This window comes from Lycorma delicatula, chromosome 9 (genome assembly GCF_047948215.1).
Source record: "Lycorma delicatula isolate Av1 chromosome 9, ASM4794821v1, whole genome shotgun sequence".
Classification (NCBI taxonomy): domain Eukaryota; kingdom Metazoa; phylum Arthropoda; class Insecta; order Hemiptera; family Fulgoridae; genus Lycorma; species Lycorma delicatula.
The window spans coordinates 60,819,749-60,840,383 of record NC_134463.1 but is presented as its reverse complement, the minus strand read 5'-3'; the positions used below and the strand labels follow the sequence as shown (position 1 = coordinate 60,840,383).

Sequence of the window (20,635 nt, the reverse complement as noted above, 5' to 3'; positions counted from 1 at the left end):
AGTAACTGTTAATATTTAAATCAAGGCTTTGCTAGATTTGGGTGTACACATGCAATCTACAGGCCACAACTTAGCAAGCCTGGTTTAAGTTATTACAAATATCCTTTCTTTTTTTATATTACAAATTTTGTTTTACCATTTCCTTTGAAGATCTCCATAAGCTTGTTCCATTTCACTTTGTTTAATTCTAAGGTCTTTAATATAGTGATGTCGTATACGGAAAACTTCAGTCTAAGAAATTCAATTTGTGTGACAGAATTCAGTGCTCAGTGCATACCACAATTGTATTATGTAATACTTTAAGAATATTGTAACATATTAATATTAGTTTGAAGAATCTGGCTATTTACAAGCTCTAGAAACTGAAAACTCTAGACTGAGTACACCTTTTTGTTGGTAACAAGCTACAAATTACAGACAGTAATGTTACCAGGGTCTAAATCTCACTCTGTTTTGATAACTGGACTAATAACCCACTCGGTTAGTCTAGTGGTGAATGCAACTTCCCAAATCAGCTGATATGGAAGTCAAGAGTTCCAGCATTCAAGTCCTAGTAAAGGCAGTTATTTTTATATGGATCTGAATACTAGATCATGGATATCAGTGTTCTTTAGTGGTTGGGTTTTAATTAACCACACATCTCAGGAATCGTTAAACTGAGACTGTACAAGACTACACTTCATTTACACTCATACATATCATCCTCTGATTTAATACCTGAATGGTAATTCCTGGAATCTAAACAGGAAAAAGAAAAGATAACTGGACTAATAAGTTTATAGTTTCAAAAGACAGGAAGAGTACAATTCGATTCTACACCAAGCTTGTAAATATATTTGGGTTTATTGGCGTCCCAGATTAACTCATGAAAGGATGTAGGTTATATTATTATTATTTGTTTTTATTAATTTTGATTTAGAAAAACATATTCTTTTATAAATAGAACTTGCTTTCTGGTGATATAAGTTTTTTTATTTTATGATTCCTGGTTGTTTTATTGTAGCATTATTACATGTAAAATACATAAGATATTGTATCAGAGGATTAAATGTTTACATCGTTTCTCAGAAAATTTTTTTATACTTATTTCAGTATTCTTAGTTACTTTTCTTACAAGTAAGAAAAATTTTTATAATAAAATTATAACTTTAAATATACATAATTACTCACTAAAAACTTCTTCATTTGTAAACATAAGAAATTAATAAAAGTATTTTACTGAAAATTTGATTTTTTCTAAAGTATATTGCTTGTCTACCAAATATTTTCTGTATTTTTTTTTAATAAAAAAGACACCATTTATTTTTTGACACAAAAGTTAATTAACACGAAAATTAAAAGTTAATTGATTTTTTTCAATTATTAAACACTTTATAAACATATTGTACTTTTTACAAATGTTTTGGGTGAAATTTAATCAAGAGGCTTGCATGTTATTCAATTTTTAGCAATATTGAGTGAGTATGTATTTCTTATGCATAAGTGATAAATGTAAATAGTTGAAAGTGCTTAATGAATGTAAAACCACTGAAAATGTTTTTTTTTTTTTTTTAGGAAAATGAAATAAAAAGTTTGAACTGTAAGTATACATTTGATATTTTTTAAGTGTCCAGAAATAGTAAGTTAATATTTATTCTGATGTGAATTGGCATATAAGTTATAGGTATTTCATTTTGTTATGTTTTAAAGTGTTATGAAAATTTATGACTGAACTATTCTGTAAAAAAATGTATGAAAATATTTAAAAAATAACTATCTTACAACATTCATTTTTAAGTGGTGATTACAGTGTTGTGTAATCATATTTGTTAGAATATAGAACAAATTTATCTCTTTTAATTTCTTTAACATGAAATCTACTTAATATTTAACTAATTATTTTAATGAAAAATTGAAATATTTATTTTAATATAATTTTTTCAAAATTTTACTTGTAAATTTACTAATGATGTTCATTAGAGAAACTAAAAGCATTATGATGTAAATTTAAAAAAAAATATTAAAAAAATACAGCTCATTTCGTTATTAAAATCTATAATTGCTTCATATAATTTTCATTGCAGACTGTCATGGACAAAAACTTTCCAAACAGGCTTCAGTGCATTTATTGTGTGGATGCATGAGTGTCTGTGAGTATGTATTTCTTATCAGTTTAATACAGTTTTCTGTTGTATTAAAATTGTAAATTATTCTAGTAATAATTATTTATTGTGATAAAATGCCTTTCCTGTTAGATAATGACTATTAGAGTATCACCCTTAATTACAGTTATAGTATGAAAAAAGTAATAAGTTCTTTATTTAGATGGAATAATTAAATGTTGTAAATGTTTATGAATTTTATTAAGTTAAATATTATTGTTGATTTAAAATATATATGGGGTATAGTATTAGTATGTTTTTATTAATTATGTTATGTTTGGATTTTAATTATGGTCAAGGATAGTATTATTTACTGTTGTGAATAATTCATATCTTATCTCATTATTAAAAAAAGTAACAGTAATCAGGGACTAGTCTGTTATTGTTATAAGGATATGAATAAAATTTATAAAAATAAATTCAAATTAAATTACTTTAAAATTTCAATTATGGAAATAATAATACGGTTAGAAACAGAATTAGAGAGTGTTAATAACATAGAAATTTTATTATTTTTATTAATTTCTTTCTTTTCCCATTAGAGAATTTCTAAGAATTTCTAGAGGCAATACTATTTTGAATTTCAGAGTTCACCCTTTAGATTCTAATCAAGCCAGATTGAAACTGATCTTTCACTTTTACAGTTGAAGAGTCCTTCTGTAGGGCTAATAATTCCATATAAAGTGGCACTTCAGTCAAGGTTTTTGAAGATAATCTTTTCCTGGCATGGAGAAAGAGTATACCAAGGGAGTTCTGTTTGAAATTTTCATTCTGTTATGGGAATTTTAAAACTTTTCTTTTAGTGATCAAGTTGCTGATAATTTATTTTGTTGTTTTCTCTGCATAGTTTAACAACTGTGCCAGGTAATCAGTGAAATTTTGAGCTTTATATTATTTTATTTGTATTCACAAATCAAATTAATAATATGTAAACACATGCAGGCAGACCCCCCCCCCCACCCACCACCCCAAACACACATATACACACACAAAATCAATATATATTACATTTTTATCCTGTTTGCATTAGATTTTATTGTTTTCAGTATTTGTAGATTTTTTTAGGATTAATTTTACTACTATTTTCACTTATTGGAAGATATTTCTTAGCTGCTTTTTTACAAACATCGTACATCATTTTTATTTTTAGTTTTAGTAATTCTAAATCAGCCGTCATCTGTTTTTCTATAAAAATACTTTGATCTGGTGGATCTCTATCCATTTCTTCTTTATCTTCTTTTAAAGTTTGTATTTTATTAAGAACCTCTTGATTTAAATGTTTTGTCATATTTTTAACGACTTCATCTAATTTTGTTTCGATATCAAAAAACATTTTTGGTAATTCCTTTTTATATCTACCAAATTCTAATATTGCCATTTTAATAATTTTTAAACATTTTGGAAATGGGTTTTTTAATATATTTATATTCTTCTTTAAATTTTTTCTTGATTTTTTCATAAACTTTATAAATTTCTTGTATTTTTCTTCATCGGATCTGGGTACTCTGTTATTTTTTGTAACTGCTGAAATGTTATTTAACATATGTTGAAATTTATTTACTGCATTCACTGCTTTTGAAAATTCTTTATCTAGTATTTTTTGAAATTCTTTTCTTGTTTTGTTTTCATTTATATTATCAATATTAGTTAAATTAATGCTATCTGGTGATTGATTTTTATTAATATTAATAATAGAAGTATTTTTGTTCTTATTTTCTATATTTAGTGTATCATTTTTGTTGCTTTTATTGAAAGAATGATCATTTTGATTTTTATATTTATTTAGTAAATTATAATACTCATTATCTATATCAGCCTCTGTTCTATTTAATTCTATAGGAGCCCAAGATATTTTATTATCAGAATTAAATATATCTGGTATATAACTTGGTTTATGGTTTTGAGATGATTTTTCTATTACTTTTAATTCTGTTGTAGTTTTTAATTCATATGGTAATTCTGTGAAATCGTCTACAATTGTAATTGTTTCATCAGTAAGTGGTTCTGTTCTTATTTCTTTTGGAAAACACATATTTACAACTCCTTCACTTCCAATATTTTCTCCTGCTGTCATCATACAATGATTTTCTGGACAGCAATCAGACTCAAATCTACACTGAAACAAAAAAAACAACAAAACATTGTATTACATTGTTTATAAAATAATAGTTATTTTTTTGCTGTGTTTAATATTAAGTAGAGCTTATGCTGTACTTATATTAAAAGTAAGGTTAAAGTATACTGATCAAAATCATGTTAAATAAACTGGTACCCATGAGCTAATTTACTTTAAGCAGTTAGAAAAAATTAGTCACTGGATGAACTGTAACTAACTTTAAATGTGAATAAAATTGTTGTAATTTGCTTCTCAGATAAATGTGAAGTTGCTAATTGCATGAACAATATTACCATTAGTGATAATTTTGTTGTCTGTTACCATTATGTTTATTAACCATACTATAAAATGTTGAATTTTAGTTAGAGATAAATTTCTGTAGGAAAATCAAAATGATTTTGTCCCCAATATAATCTAGTAATACAGTTTTACTTTGAAGTGTCTTTCAAAATGCTAAAAATTTCATCATTAAGTATATATTACGTTTACTTACATCCCTTATGAAATACAATATTGTGCATGTCTTAGGACTCTCAAAATCTAAGAATGAGTTTTCAAAGAATTCAAATGTGTTATCAGATCATTGTATGACATCTGTTCATATGAATAACGTAGATCAATATTAATAAATTAAAAATTCTTACAAAAAAATTCATTTATTGTGAAATTACATCAGCCTTTATCAAACCGGATAGCAGAACTATTTTTGCATATTTTAATTTTGAAAATAATTTTTTTTTGTGAGTATATTTGTTACTTTTTTATATTTATTTATTCTGGTTTGTTTTATGTCTGTTTATCTCTCATTCCTTTTTTGCATTTTCCTCTCATATCAATAGCTAATATATTTTTATGAAAGCTATCATATGAATTTACTATGGCCCTAATTTTAACTTTAGCTAATTTTCATTAGATAAATTTGACCAAGTTATATCTCATCCTTCAGTGCAGTGATTCCCCCAACCAGTGCACCAAAGACAGCCCTAAGTGCTTTGTATCCACTTCCCAGGGGCTCCTGTGGTCGCTCCAGGAAAATAAAATAAATAAAAATTGATTAAAATTAGAGAATAACAAACAAATAATACATTCAAAGTAAGAATACTAGGAATTACATTCTGAATGGAAATGTAACAGACACCATTGGTCATTCTACTGCACACTTGATCTAAGCTTATTTTAACGGAAGAATAACATTTATTTATGAATTTACCATAAAAATTATATAAAGTATATTTCCTAGTTTTTAAAATATAATTTAATTCCATTCCCATACTATCTATCTCCTCTTCCCCCTTCTTGGGACATTACTCCTAAAAACCATTAACTTATAAGATATAAGGTAGGCTTTAGGGAGTCTGCCACAGAAACTGACTCTAAAAAGGGCACCGAAAGTTAAAAAGGTTGGAAACTGCTGTTTTAGTAAGAAAGCTTAGCATGAGGTCAGTAGATGTACATGTATTTTTTGTACAATTCTTTTTCTTTACTTTATTTTTTTTCTTTTATTCCGATGTAATATATAAAACTTATTTTATTCAGATAAAAATAAAATTATATTTTTGAATAATTTTTCCCATAAAAAAGGATGGTGCGTAAGTTTGTTTGTATGATGTATGTGCTCACATTTTTTTGTTTAGCTGCTATTGGCACAGAGCGGACCATGTGGTGCACCACATGGCTGCACACAGCACATGAATGATTCATACTTCCCGAACAATTTATACTTCTTAATACGAAAGATTTATCAAAAATTACATTTGTGTTTTGGGGATAAAAAAAGGAAAACACTGGGGTTAGAGCTGTGTTAAAAAATTGCAACTCAAGAAACAGCTAAAAATGTTCACTATTTTGAAGCTTTTTGTTGTAAAAGTTTTTGTTGTTGTTAATACGCTAAATTCACGAATGTTATTTAGTTATAATTGGCAAAACTATTTAACAAAATCATATGTAATGAAACATAAACCATGTAACATTTTTGCAGTGAGCTGCAAGCCTGCCTTTTTTATAGTATTTTAAACGTCAGTTCATGAGCGGTGAGTCTTGTATGCACTTTTTTGTAACTTAAGGTGCGTGAACTAATAAGACATTTTATATTATCATACATATATATGATATAAAATCTCTTCAGTTGAGTAAATAATGGGTCAAAATGTTAAAAAAATCTTCCAAAATATTTTCTTAATGACTTATAATACAACATGAAAATTTGTACTTGAATCATAGAAAATTACTTGAATTAAAAAATTTCAAAAAAGTTGGAGTTAACAATTTATTAGAAATACGATTCATGTAAACAATTATTTACTGATAAAAAATTAGAATTAAATCATTTTCTTAAAACAATTTTGGAAAGATATTATTCATTAAAAGTTTCAAAAGACCTATTATATATATCTCACAAAAATGAAGAACTGACTTTTTTGAAAAATAGAAAATGCTAATAAAATTTATTTAAGAAGAAATATAATCTTATGTTTCTTATTTAAGAAAAAGAAGCATGTTTACTTAGTTACATGTTTATATTAAAATATATAAATAAATAAAAGATTATATTAAAATTACATAATAATTCATTTGTGAAATAGTATAAAAAAAAACCTATTTATTAGAGATTGTTTATTAGAGATTGGCCTTGACTGAAAACCCATACATACATTTGAGATAGTAAAATCAAAATATTCTGACAGTATGAATTTAAAAAAAATCTTCTGGGAAAAAATAGGGAATCTTTTGTCTGAGAAAAGTAGAGGAAAAATGGTGAAATTATTTCACTATCTCAGTAGTTTAGAGTAATTATATGAGTGCATTAGGCATTAAGCAGTCACTTTGATTACCAAAATGGTGTTCCATCATTGAATATTTTCATTTGTTATTTTATATCCAATAAAATATTCAGCTATAAATTTTTATGAGAAAATTCTTTGTTCTTATCTTTTCTCTTGTGGTTCCACCCCACTATACCAAATTGATTATATTTTATATTATGCGATTTAAATTGAGGAATTACTTTACGTTTTTAGATCAGATTAGTTAAAATCTGGGTTCTAATCTATTTACAAACAATTAATTAGTAAGTTCAGGTGGGAGTACTTTGTTTAAATGCTTTTCGGATTACATTAATAACTTTTAATATTAAAAATATAAATTAATTAAATTATGTTAGAATTATATTACTTACCAAGTCATTCATTTCTCCACATCTTCTTGGTTCATCATCTGGCAAATTTGCTTTAATTTGAAATATATCTGTAATAAATGGTGTTATACCTTCTTGAAATGCTTGAAATGATTCTCTTAAACATGCTTTACATAATATTCCATTATTAATTAAAAGTATAAAATTACAGAGTATATTTAAATCAGATACAACCATTTTGTTCACAATAACAATAGTTCATTCCGTCCCATCTGATAACATCTATATCTATTATATTTTATTATGATATACAGCTGTCTGTTTTAGCATAAAATCTCTTGAGATATGTGAAAATTTATTTATAAATTATAATTAACGGCATAATAAAATATAGTAATTATGAGTATTCTATCATTTAAATGTCATTTCTAAATTATAAATTAATTATTATAAGTATAGTTAATAAACAATCTCTTGTACATTTTATCAGATTGTGATGTACATGTTTCTGTATGTGTGTGTGTTGCATTTTAAACAGATGAACTTCCTTCTATTATTAAACTTGCATTGGAATTAAATTTTACAATGAACCTCTCATTTTTAGAAATTTATTGTTCTTTTATCTTTTTTTATAGAATTTTGATCTCTGTGATTCCAGAATGTACATAAGAAAATTAGACAATTTTTATTTTGTTGATTAATTCAACGTTGAATGTCAACCTCTTCTTTCTCATATGTGTAAGTTTCAGCTTTGATTTCAATTTATTTTATTTATGGTCACATTTGCACATTTATTTTCATATACAGCTAAAATTTAGCAATGCCATTTTGTAGTTTAATTCTAAGAAAATATCTATTTCATCATCTAGTTAAATATTCCTTAAAATTGACCACACTTAAAAATGAACCACACTTTCCTGCATTCCTTACAAGTTCATGGCAGTCTAAGTTTAAAATTTTGTATTAATCTACCTAAAATATCAATTGTATTCATATATAACCCTAGATTCTAATGTTCTTAGATATGCACAAAAGAGAATATTTATACATAATTCAATCTTTTTAGAAAGAAAGCTACCTAATTATTTAGGTAGCTTTCTTATGAAATCTACCTATTGTAATAGATAGCGTGATTCGACTTCCGGAAAATTTTGACCTATCTTCGCATTTCACATCTCCCAGCCAAACCACCGACAGCTCAAAAGTTTATATATATATATATATGTTTCACTTTCTTGTGGACACTTTAACTGCCGTAATTTTGCGCCAATCACTTTCAAATTTTTCCTAAAAAAAAAAATAAACCCAAAATCTCGATCGAGTTTGTTAACAGCCAAAATCGGATCATGGGGGTGGAAATGGTGTGGCTTTTACGACAAAACAAAATATCGCTATAACATTTTTATCAAGTAAAATATCGAATTTGTTTAAAGTTCCTACGATTCTTTGGATAAGGACCTAAAACTTATGTAAGTAAAGATTTTGATATAACCAACCGTAAAAACCAAAAAGAAAAGCCTTTTGATATTGGCTCAGGGGATGGAAAAATGGGATTTTGAAGACAAAAAAAATCATATCTCCCTTAATAGGCACAGTATCGCATCGGTTTAAAGTGGTTGTTAGTCTTCTAAACATTATCTAAAACTTTTGTCTGAAGAAATTTTTGATATGACCAACACTTACGGCAAGGGATGGTCAAAACAAAAAAACACCCATAAAATGCAAAATATAACTATAACTTTCTTATTGAGTAAAACATCGAATTAAATTAAAGTTATTATTATTCTTTGGATAAGGACCTAAAACTTATCTAAGGAAAGTTTTTTTATATAACCTACCATTGGCCCAGCAGGTGGAAAAAATGAGGTTTCGAAGACAAAAAACCACACCTACCTTAATAGACACAGTATCGAATCGGTTTAAAGTGCTAAACACTACCTAAAACTTTTGTCTGGAACAATTTTTTATATAATCAACCCTTAAGGCAAGGGATGACCAAAATGTTGCTGGATTTGTTGGGGCTTGTATGCTAAACATGTGAAACTTTTTTCATATTGAGTAAATTGAGTACGGATTTCAAATTTTCACATTGTCGTTTGGGTAAATTTGAAGTGTTCCTTAACTTTTTTTTTATCGCCTCTTTAGCACTGGTGAAATATTTTATTCAACTTTTTTTTTAAATTGAATTATACGGGTTTATTATTAATTATTAATCTCTGGTTGTAAAAAAGTTTTCAATAAATACTAATTCAATAACAATAAAAAAAAAAAAAGATCAAAAGCCATTAGTGAAATAAAATTTTATGTACGTACCTTCCCGTTGTAAGAGCAAATATTTCATTAATTAAAATTTTATTTGGCTATAATTCTGGAACCAATGAATATAAATAAGTACCACTTATTGTATATCGTTAAAAAGCTCTCAACGAGGGCTTATTACAGCAGTTAAGAAAAACTCCAAAATCCAAATGTTTTGGATTTTGGAAAATAGTCAAAATGGATTCAGGGATGGTCAAATGGAAATTTCCGTTGAAAACATAATTTTTTCGCGATCACAATACTCCTTTACTTCGTACAAGGATGTAAAAATCGAGATGTATAAATAACAATTACTTTAATTGGTCCCAAATTATTTTTATAGGTAACTAGTTCCTGGTTCACTACTGTACCAATTCGATTTCGCAGATCTTGAAGAGTAGCAAGCTTAATTGGTAAACCTACCAGGTTGATCTAGTGGTTAACTTGTCATCGCAAATCAGATGATTTCGAAGTCGAGAGTTCTAAGGTTCAAATCCTAACTAAGGTAAGAATAACGTTTTTACGGATTTGAATAATAGATGGTGGATACCAATGTTCTTTGGTGGTTGGGATTCAATTAACCACACATCTCAGGAATGGTCGACTTGAGATGTACAAGACTACACTTCATTTATATTCATTCATACATATCATCCTCATTCATCCTCTGAAGTAATACCTTACGGTAGTGCCGGAGGCTAAACAGAAAAAAAGATAACTCTGAAGTAAAAGGTTACATATATATATATATATTGTAGTTTTTTATATTCTAATGTTGACATATTACAAAATTATAAACGATTGTTCCGGTCTAAAGTAATAAAAAATATTATTACATTTACTATTTAAAAATTAAATTATCTGTTTAAAAATTAAAGAGATAAAACATTTCATTTAATAGAATGTAATAATATTAAAAATTCCTATCTTATAAAAACTAAATTTATTAAAAAAAATACTAATAATATAAGTGTAATGACACGCTTGTAATAAATTATAATATGAAAAAGTTTAAATTTAATATTATAATACAATACAAATAGGATAGGATAGGGTAGCTTACACTTGAATATCAATGCATCACTTTATATTTAAATAACTTGAAAATAATGACGTGTTATTTAATAATTAAAAGTCCGATGTTTAATATAAATGAGGTCATGGCTTTAAATGGACTTTTATTCAAAATCAGTAAAAGATCTTTAATAATTAAAAATAAATTATTGTTTTTATTTTTATGTAAAACACCTATTTTTCAAACCTGATGAATAATCCAATTTTAAGGGGTTGTAAATGGGTAAAACCCCCAAATTACAAAATAGTTTATTTCATTATATTTTTGAACAATCTAATGTTTTTTTAGGTAATTTCATACGAAAGCTACCTATTGTAATAGATAATAGGACAAAGTTGAACGTATTGTTGAGATCGTAAACCATTTGTGTAGAACAATAAATAATAATATTAAACGCAAAATATTGAAGTTTCGTTCAAATTCGTTCTTAAAAGTATGAAATCGGGTCGGAAAGAGTTTTTGCATTTTCAATTTTTGATGTTTTCAATTTACGGCATAACAATTATTATCTCGCCTTTTACACATATCTTTCTGTCCTTTTTTTTTTATTAGGACGTCTTTTTGAAGAACTATAAATAAATAAATTGTTGAATTTTGATTTACGATTTTTGATGTTTTCAGTTGACGGCAAACTCTCGTCAAAACCTTAACAATTTTATTGTTTTGGGAGTTTTGATATTACTTGTTTTTGTTTTCTGTTCATTTGTTAAATTGAAACTGGTTTTTTTATATTTATAAAATTCTGGTATCTGTCGTGTGTTTGCTAACAACTTTTCGTCGATTATATTTACGTATCTAATAAAAATCAGATTTGTTCTAAAAGTAAAACATAAAAGTTTTTGGAATTTCGTGGCCTACTTTTATTTGTTATTAATAAATCATTAACTTCAATCCAATTTTTCCCAATTTTGTTTATGCTAGTATAATGTTCTTCTTTCATTGACTGTCCGTGATGAAATATTGCACTTACAACTTTATATTTTTTCCCAAATAGTTTGCAAGCATCATTAGACACTTTTTTTATTACTTTAGTTTCAGTTATTTTGCGTAAACATAAACCGTCATTTTCGAATAATTTTTTTTGAATGATCAACAGTTTTCCTAAAGAATGAATTTCCATTCTATGTATGAAATCTGTGTTTACACATTCAACACATTTACCTTCGACATGAATTTTTTCACTAAAATTATGAATTAAATCTTGGGGACCTAAACTGTAATTTTTCTTTGAACTATCCGTTTTAATATCTATGTGTAAAACTAAATTATTTTCGGCTGAAGCATACTTACATTTATCATTTGCAGGAATAATCGTGTATTGGATAGTGTGTTCTATAATGTTCTTAATAGGTTCAACTTTGTCTGTTAAATATGTGAAAAAATTAAAAACCTAAATTAAAGAGCAAGATTTCAACTCAAGTGGAACAGCAAGAATATACTCAATCTGAAATCATGCGATTGGTTGAAAGTGTCATCTTCAGTATCTGGTCAATATTAGTTTAACAATAAAAACAAAACTTATTATCTGTGAAATTTTAGACGATATATCAAGTCTAGTTAATAACTAGAGCCATCTATTAATAATAAGATTCTTCTTATTTTTATGAAAAAACAACTTCAAAATTCTCATCAAATAAAGCACTCGATCTTCATGTATGAAAATCTTTTTTTTTTCACTGAAATAAAAATAAAATTAATACTGATCTAGTTCATATCGGTCAGCTTTTCTAGTCGACATCTAGTCGTCTATTAGTATTTGAGTTTTTATTTTCATTGATTTTTGAGCAATTGCAATAATAATGTGAAAACGGTTCAGCATTATTAAAAAAAATGTTTTTATAGTGTTGACACAAAATTATCAAAAACACAGGTTTCAAAACGGTAAAAAAGTTGGCTATTAGTTCTAAATGAATATAAAGCAATGAATAAATAATATATATGTTTGTGTAGACATATATATGTATACATGTGTATGTATATTAATGTATATATATTCATTACATGTACAATTTTTCGAAATATACCTCAGCGCACCTAGCGGGTCCATTTTTTTGAAAAAAAATTTTTTTTACGTAACTAATATGAGCTAAATCGGACCATAAATAGAATTTTTCGAAGTATCATGACCCCAGCGCCACCAAATAATTCTAATTATAGAATAAAAATTTTACACTTTATTTCTGTTTTATTTATTCCTTTTTTAATAAAACTAGTATAATCTCTTATAAACTAATACTTTTATTTTTTTAATGAAGTGATGTATCTTAACAAAATTGTTTCATCTTCAGTACTTTCATTTACATAATAGTATTTACTATTAAAACAAAACAAGCTGTAGTATATTTTCTTTTAAATTTTATTGTTTCAAGTATACATTATCAAATTTTTGTACGCTACATAGTACTATCAAGTACTGCTATCTAGCGGCGCGAATCATAAATGGTTTAGGAGAAAAAAATTAGGGCTAGAACAAAAATTTCATATTTTCAAATTAAAAAAAAGGAAATTTCGAAGATTATTACATATTTATGGAAAAAACCTATATTCATTACGAACATCTATTTCTGCCATGATATGGTTTATTTCATCAAAATTATAATTTTTTAAAATATTTTAAACAATTTAAAAAATTTTGAAATGTCGATTTGCGAGTAAAAGAGTCTTCGGTGTTTCCGCCGTCGGACAAACTCTCGCCGGCGTCATTCTACCGAACGACTTGATTTTGTAGTTCATGAAAAACGGTAAGCCTGACAGGGATTTAAATCCAGAAGCTTCTGGATGAAAGGCAGATATGTTGCGACGTAGGTTGATGGAGTTGTAAATTTCATACTAGTGTCTTTGAATTTGTGGTTTTTAATATTATACTTGTAAATTGCTATTCGAAATTAATGTATTTGTATATGTGTCACATCTCTTGAGGTGATTTACAAAGTTTGATTCTGTTGCGAACACATCACTTGGTATGCACTTGATCTGAAGAACATGGATAAGTAAATGAAATCTTAACCTTTTTAAACAACGTTAAATTTAGAATAAATCTTTAAAAAAAATGAAATGAAATAAAATAAATTAAGTTTATAAATATTCATATTGCATATATGGGGTTTTGATAGCAGGATGGTGATCAGATCAGAGATTTGCTCTGGATGAAAAAGAGGCTAGTATCATTACTGACAGACGCAATTAAAAACAATGTCAATGGTATGGTATATTGACTGGTGAAGTAGTTGCATAATTAGCTTGAAAATCAGCTTTTGTAAGTAAAATTTGCATAATGTATTGGTTGTAATTTATAATATACTGGAAATAACATCAATTAATGTAGAGTATAATGTTAATTAAAAAAAAAAGATTGTTAAAGATGTGATAATTTTTAGGTAATTTGCAATCTTAGTAAGGTTAAGTTAAAAAAAAATTGTAAAAATAATTATTCTTTATTAAAATTATATAAGACTTAGTGTTTTGTTGAATATATTTATCTTAAAGTAATAATTCTTACTAAAATTGATACTTTCACATTTAGGAAATACGTAAAATTGTTTAATTGATCGATGTAATTTATTAATTTTTTAAAGACCCAATTGTGTGTTGAAGAAAATTTGATTAGGTGTGCCTCTGTTTAATACACATATTTAAATTAAAAAGAAATATCAACCATTAAATATGCTTGTAATACGTATTTCTCAATCAGCTAATTTGTTCTCGGTTTTAATTTATCTTATTTGCAACAGTATTTGTTGTATAATAATTGAGCAGCTTAAATAGAAATATAGTCCTTCAGAGTTTTAGTGGAGTGACAAAAAGTTTTGGAATATGGATATTGAATGACATATATATTAACTAAATTTGATAAACAGATTATTAGAAGGTAACTGAGACAAAATAAGGTTCACTATTATCACAATTAAAGTTGTTTTTTTTTTCAGTTCTTAATGTTTCCCTTTCTTTTCCTGTTTAGCCTCCGGTAACTACCGTTTAGATAATACTTCAGAGGATGAATGAGGATGATATGTATGAGTGTATATGAAGTGTAGTCTTGTACATTCTCAGTTCGACCATTCCTGAGATGTGTGGTTAATTGAAACCCAACCACGAAAGAACACCGGTATCCACGATCTAGTATTCAAATCCGTGTAAAAATAACTGGCTTTACTAGGACTTGAACGCTGGAACTCTCGGCTTCCAAATCAGCTGATTTGGGAAGACGCGTTCACCACTAGACCAACCCGGTGGGTCTATTAATGTTTCCCCAACTTGATCATATTCTCTTATCATATTTTTGTAGGTTGACATTGTTCAGATCAGCCATTACCTTAATTCTTTTTACATACTTCCACATTTTTCCTTGTAAATTCTTTTTCACAAGCTTGCACATTTCAAAATGTGGCTGGTTAGTTCTTCTTTAACTCATTTTCTTCATTAATTCTGCTTTTTATCTATTCTGCTCTACTTCTACAAAGAGTTTATTTTCAGCTTCTAGATTTTATTTCTCATTACAGATAGACAGATACTACATTTAAAATCTAGGATCAAAAATGCTCCTTGTATAAATCGTATACTTTTTTAAAATTCTATTCTGCAGTTCACAGATTTCTCATTTCTTGTATATGCTTTTTGCTGCCACTGTTCTGATTATCAGTTTTATTAAATTGACATGTACTGTAAAAGAGATGATTGCACATTACACATTTCAAAAATCTTTTAAGGATACTTAGAATCAAGCAAGACTTGAGAGAAAGTGTTGGAAAATGATAAATCATATTTATAACAGAATTGAGAATTGTGAGGTGTGAAAATAGACGAAAAAGAATTATTGATAGTAGTAGTAGTAGTAGTAATAGTGGTAGAAAACTTTCTGTCTTAATTTTTTTTTTGTAACTTGTATGTGTCTAATAAATTGTGCCATACAAGAGAAGAATAGTCAAAAAATTATGTTACATTAGTACATAATTGACCTAACTGGTTGTGTTTAATCTAGTAAGAAATTCAGAATACTTTAATTTTTTATTAACATTTTTAGGGAATATCTGGGTGATCTTATATTTGTAATTTATAATTTTGTTGAAGTTTTTTAAGTTGATTTAAAGCAATTGATTTAAAGTAATCATACAATATATATATCCTTTCTTTTATATAACGAATGTCATTTGATATTGTTTCTTTATCAAAATATGACATCATGTCTGGATTGTTTTTTGCTTCTTCTAATAATTTATTTTCATTTTTTATTCCTAAATCTAATTTTTTGTTAAATTTTTTCTCAAAATCTTTTATAGCAGCCATCATTTTTCTCTCTGCTTCATAAAATTTTTCACAAAAATCTTTATCATTGCCCTCTTTTTTTGTTTTATTAAAAAATTTGTTTTTAACACCTCTCATTATTCGTGAAAATGGCTTTTTTAATATAAAAAAACTTTGTTGTATTTGGTTTTTGGTTTGATCTAAAATCTTTAAAAAATTTTTTATCCCTTCAGTATTAGGTGATTTTGAAGATTGTGGTTCATCATTTATTGCAGATTCCCATATTTTACTTGATGTTATTTTTATTCTTTCCCATGATTCTTTCGTTTTTAAATATTCATATTCTAAAAATTTTGTAAATAATATTACTAACTGAGAATTTTTTATTGATTCTATGCCGTATTTAATTTTATAACAAATATCCTCTTGTACTGATAAAAATTTTTCAAGAGTACTGTTGTTTGCAAATAGATTTTTTTCATTTTGTACATCATAATTTCTTAAAATCATTGTTTCTTCAATAACTTTAGGTGTAGGCAATAATGTTGGTATTCCTTCTGTTATTGGGTCAGCAGTAGTCGCGTAGTTTGTTGATTCTTCAACTATATTTTGGTCTGTTTTATACTGATAAGAATTTTCAGTATTCTGTAAAATGTCACCATAATTAAAAGGTATATGATTATTATTTTCTGAATCTTCTGCTGTTAAATTTGATGGATGAGAAATGTTTTTGTACAGTTCTTCCAAATCAGGAGCAATTCTTGATACATTAGCCTGTAAAATATAGTTTTATGTAAATTAATTAATTTTAAAACAAGATTATCTTAGACTGTAAACAAAACGAGTAAACAGGTATGTAGTGTAAAAAAGTACAATTTTTTAAAATCAGTTTATGGTCATTTTTCCTGAGTATATGATCAGTCAAAAGTTGAATTTACATCTTATCCTGAAGCTGCATCTCATAATACACGTATGGGTCAGGAAGAGAAAGGAATTTATCAATAACATTTCTTGAACATAAAAATGTTATCAATAACATTAAAAATATTTTGTGAAATTAAAAACTGCTTTAGCTTTTTTATTAACATTTTTTTTATTATCACAGTTACAAATATAAATCTGTCTATAGGTACTAATGTTATAAATCTGTAGTTGAGACACATGGGATCATTAATTGTAAGTTTACATTTTGTATGTAATGGAATATCGGTCTTAATTATTTGGGGGAAGGGACCATACTGTCAGGGTTATCATACTTTAGCCAAATGTTATCTGTTTGTAGCTGATGAAAGCCAACCTTTTTACCCTCTCCCATTCTTTCTTTTTCTGTTTAGCCTCTGGAACCACTGTAAGGTATTACTTCAGAGGATGATATGTATGAATGTAAATGAAGTGTAGTCTTGTACAGTCTCAGGTCGACCATTCCTGAGATGTGTGATTAATTATAACCCAACCACCAAAGAACACCGGTATCCATGATCTAGTAATCAAATCCTGCTACATAATAATAACCCACATGTTAACATGTATCTAGAGGCTTAATCAAAGTTTTTTTATATAAAATTATGGTGCAACCCTAGTTACTATATAGCTGTTAAGCATGGGTGTTAATAAGGCGCAAAGAGAATAGGTTACAAAGTGCTGTGAAATGAGAGTGTTGGGCAAGAACTAGATATAAAAGTAATAAATACTGAGGTATGAGGTATGCAGCATTAAATTGTTAGAATGTATAGGTAGGATATATGATGAAAGGATTCCAAAACTTTTGCTGACTGATAAGGCAAAAAGAATGTGAAATGTTGATAGAGCTTAATTCTATTGATCATTGGAACAGGTTTTAAGACCTAATGGTGAGACTAATGTCATGTGATTATTCATTCATGAAATTTCGCTGCACGCAAGATGACTTACATTTCTATAATGTTGTACTATGAATTTTTGTAAAGCTAAATGTTCCAATTTTCTTTAAGGTAATAAGTATCCAAATTTACCTCTGTGAATTTTATTATTATTTTGTTAATAAATAATGAAAGGAAACAAATTAAATTGTTAATTTAAAAAAAAAGTCTACATATTTTATATTTCCTGTTATTCCTGCCACGCATGTTTTTTTTCTAATGCTAAAAGTCTTTTTAAATATTGTTTAGATGATGATTCCAAGAATAAGATTTGAATGTTTGTACAAGAGAGATTATATTATAATCTTCCATTTAACAAGCTGGGTTGTTCACAATATTCTTCCAGCACATCCTCTGTTTTTTAGACAATATAGTCTGTAAGCTTGGCGAAAATCTTGAGAAGTTTCTTACAGGGAAAAATTGAGGCAGCAGGTCACTCGGGAGAGTACTGAAAATATGGCTGAGTCAGATTTAAGAAGCAAATGGAGAAACATTAGGCATATTGGTTAGAATGGCAAGTAGCATTAGCTATGACAGGAAATTGTTAGCAGGATATGAATTGGATTCCCAACTCTCAGGCATGAGAGGAAGAATCACTAATGATAATGACACGAGTGATGATAAAGTGTTATTATAATTTTTTTTTTTTTACCATCAAATGTAGAAATGACCCTTAAAGAAAAATAATTTCAAAGTTTTTTTTAAAAATATAATCTGTATAATTGTTTCAAGGGAGTTTATGCTCAATCTTTTACCTTAGAAGTTCTCTAATTATGACAATTCTGTACTATTATTTATCATGACATAAACTATTATTTTCTGAATAATTTACTGACTGTAAGTTTGAATTGCTGATTTTAATATACAATAAGTATTTATCTGAAAAGTATTTAGGCTTATATTAAAGTTTTTTAATGATATATCATATGCATAAATTTATCATGAAGAGATATAACTTAACTTCTTTAAATCTTAGTGTTTGATTTTAGTATTTAATATCTATTGAAAATAAATTGGGTTCTAGTATAGAATTGTGAATGATATTCCAGCTCATATGTCAACAAATTTTGGCCAGTAATTTCTTACAAATCCTGTCTCTTACTTTATTCATATTGATTCCTGTTTTTAAGATATGATCAAAACTAGGTATCAGCTAAGTTTAGTATTTATTTTCTCTCTAATTTTTATTGGAGTTAAAAATTCATACAGTTTTAGTTGGTTTTAAAAAGATAGGCATAGGTTTTTCTCCTGAATTCATTACATGTATCACCTTTTCTACATAAATTATTATAATTTAAGTAGATTTCCCTTCCATAAACATCATCAAAGCATTTATCACTTTTTATACGAGGCCTGTAATTAAAGTGGACTAGATTTTTGGCACTCGAAGTGGCAACATTGTAAAGTTACTAGTAAACATATGGTTATATGAACAGCTGATTTATATTAGGTTTTAATATTTTTAGTCTATTGTTGCCATGTGAGATGTAAACAAACTTTTTGTAAATTAGTTTTTATTATGCATTACAAAAATAAGTGATACTAATTATGAGCAACGTTGTCCAATCAAGTTTTGTATTAAACTTGTGAGAATGCTACTGAAAATTTTCCAAAATTGTAAGGGCATATGGAGATGATGCTCTATCACGAGCCCAAGTTTTTAGGTAGTTTAAAGCATTTTCAGATGTCTGGGAATCAGTTGCGGACGATCTACGCTCTGGAAGACTGTTAACGTCAAAAGGCGATAATAATGTTGAGCGAATCAGAGATTTGATACAATACCACCGGTGATTAACTGTGATAGTGATTGCAGAACAATTTAATTTGAACCATACCACAGTCCATCAAATTTTGACAAACGAATAGGACAAAAAAAATTTGTGCAAAATTGGTCTCAAAAAATGTCAATGTTGAACAGAAAAATAACAGGGTGGAAGTGTGCCACGATCGTTTAGGCCGAATTGAAACTGATCCCGATATTCTAAAAAATGTTATTACCCATGATGAATCTTGGATATTTGAGTATCCAAGACATCAGAAACAAGGAGTGGCACACTTCAAAATCACCACGTCCCAAAAGATCAAATCAAAAATCAAAACCATGCTAATTTGTTTCTTCAATAGTAATTGCATTGTCCATAAGTTGTTTTTTCCTTCAGGACAGACTGTAAAATCAATATGTTTACCAAGAAGACTACGGGAAAGACTTGCCCCATGTGAAACCAGCCATCATACAACTGGATGCTGCATCATGACAATGCATCTTGTCACACTGCTCTCTCAATTAATGAGTTTTTGGCAAAGAAAAACATTCCTGTAGTTCCTCAACCACCTTATTCACCTGACTTGAATACCTGCGACCTTTTCGTGTTCCCAACTTTAAAAAAACACATCAAAGGACACCATTTTGGAACAGTAGAAAACATTAAAAAAAAATGTAACAGACCAACTGAAGAATATTCCATTTTCTGAGTTCCAACATTGCTATGAAGAGTGGGAAAACCAATTGAAGTGTTGTGTGTCTTTCCAAGGAAACTATTCCCTTCCAAATAACTTTTTCGAAGGGAATTATTTCCATGTATAATTGGATTGTAAATAAAAGTTTTTCTGAACCAGTCTCATCACTTTATTTACAGACCTCATATGTAAATAATTGTAGTTTTTGTGGATTTTCATTGTTTTATTATTAATGATGTACTTAATTTATATATATATTTTATTGAAATTAATTTT

General features: G+C 27.4%; 1 protein-coding gene across 1 annotated transcript; it reads right to left on the bottom strand.

The window, feature by feature from the left end:
• Positions 1–3,161: 3,161 nt before the first annotated feature.
• On the bottom strand, positions 3,162–7,721 carry LOC142330422 (uncharacterized). Its single transcript, XM_075375660.1, has 2 exons — positions 7,433–7,721; positions 3,162–4,257 (listed from the first exon to the last, which is right to left on the bottom strand). Exons 1-2 carry the CDS (start codon positions 7,625–7,627, stop codon positions 3,184–3,186), a joined length of 1,269 nt encoding a protein of 422 aa, XP_075231775.1. The 5' UTR covers positions 7,628–7,721; the 3' UTR covers positions 3,162–3,183.
• Between the last annotated feature and the right edge of the window lie 12,914 nt (positions 7,722–20,635).

Coding starts and splice junctions, on each gene's coding strand:
- LOC142330422 (XM_075375660.1), bottom strand. CDS start 7,627: ATGGTTGTATCTGATTTAAATATACTCTGTAATTTTATACTTTTAATT. Junction 4,258..7,432: donor GTGGAGAAATGAATGACTTG/GTAAGTAATATA, acceptor TTTTTGTTTCAG/TGTAGATTTGAGTCTGATTG.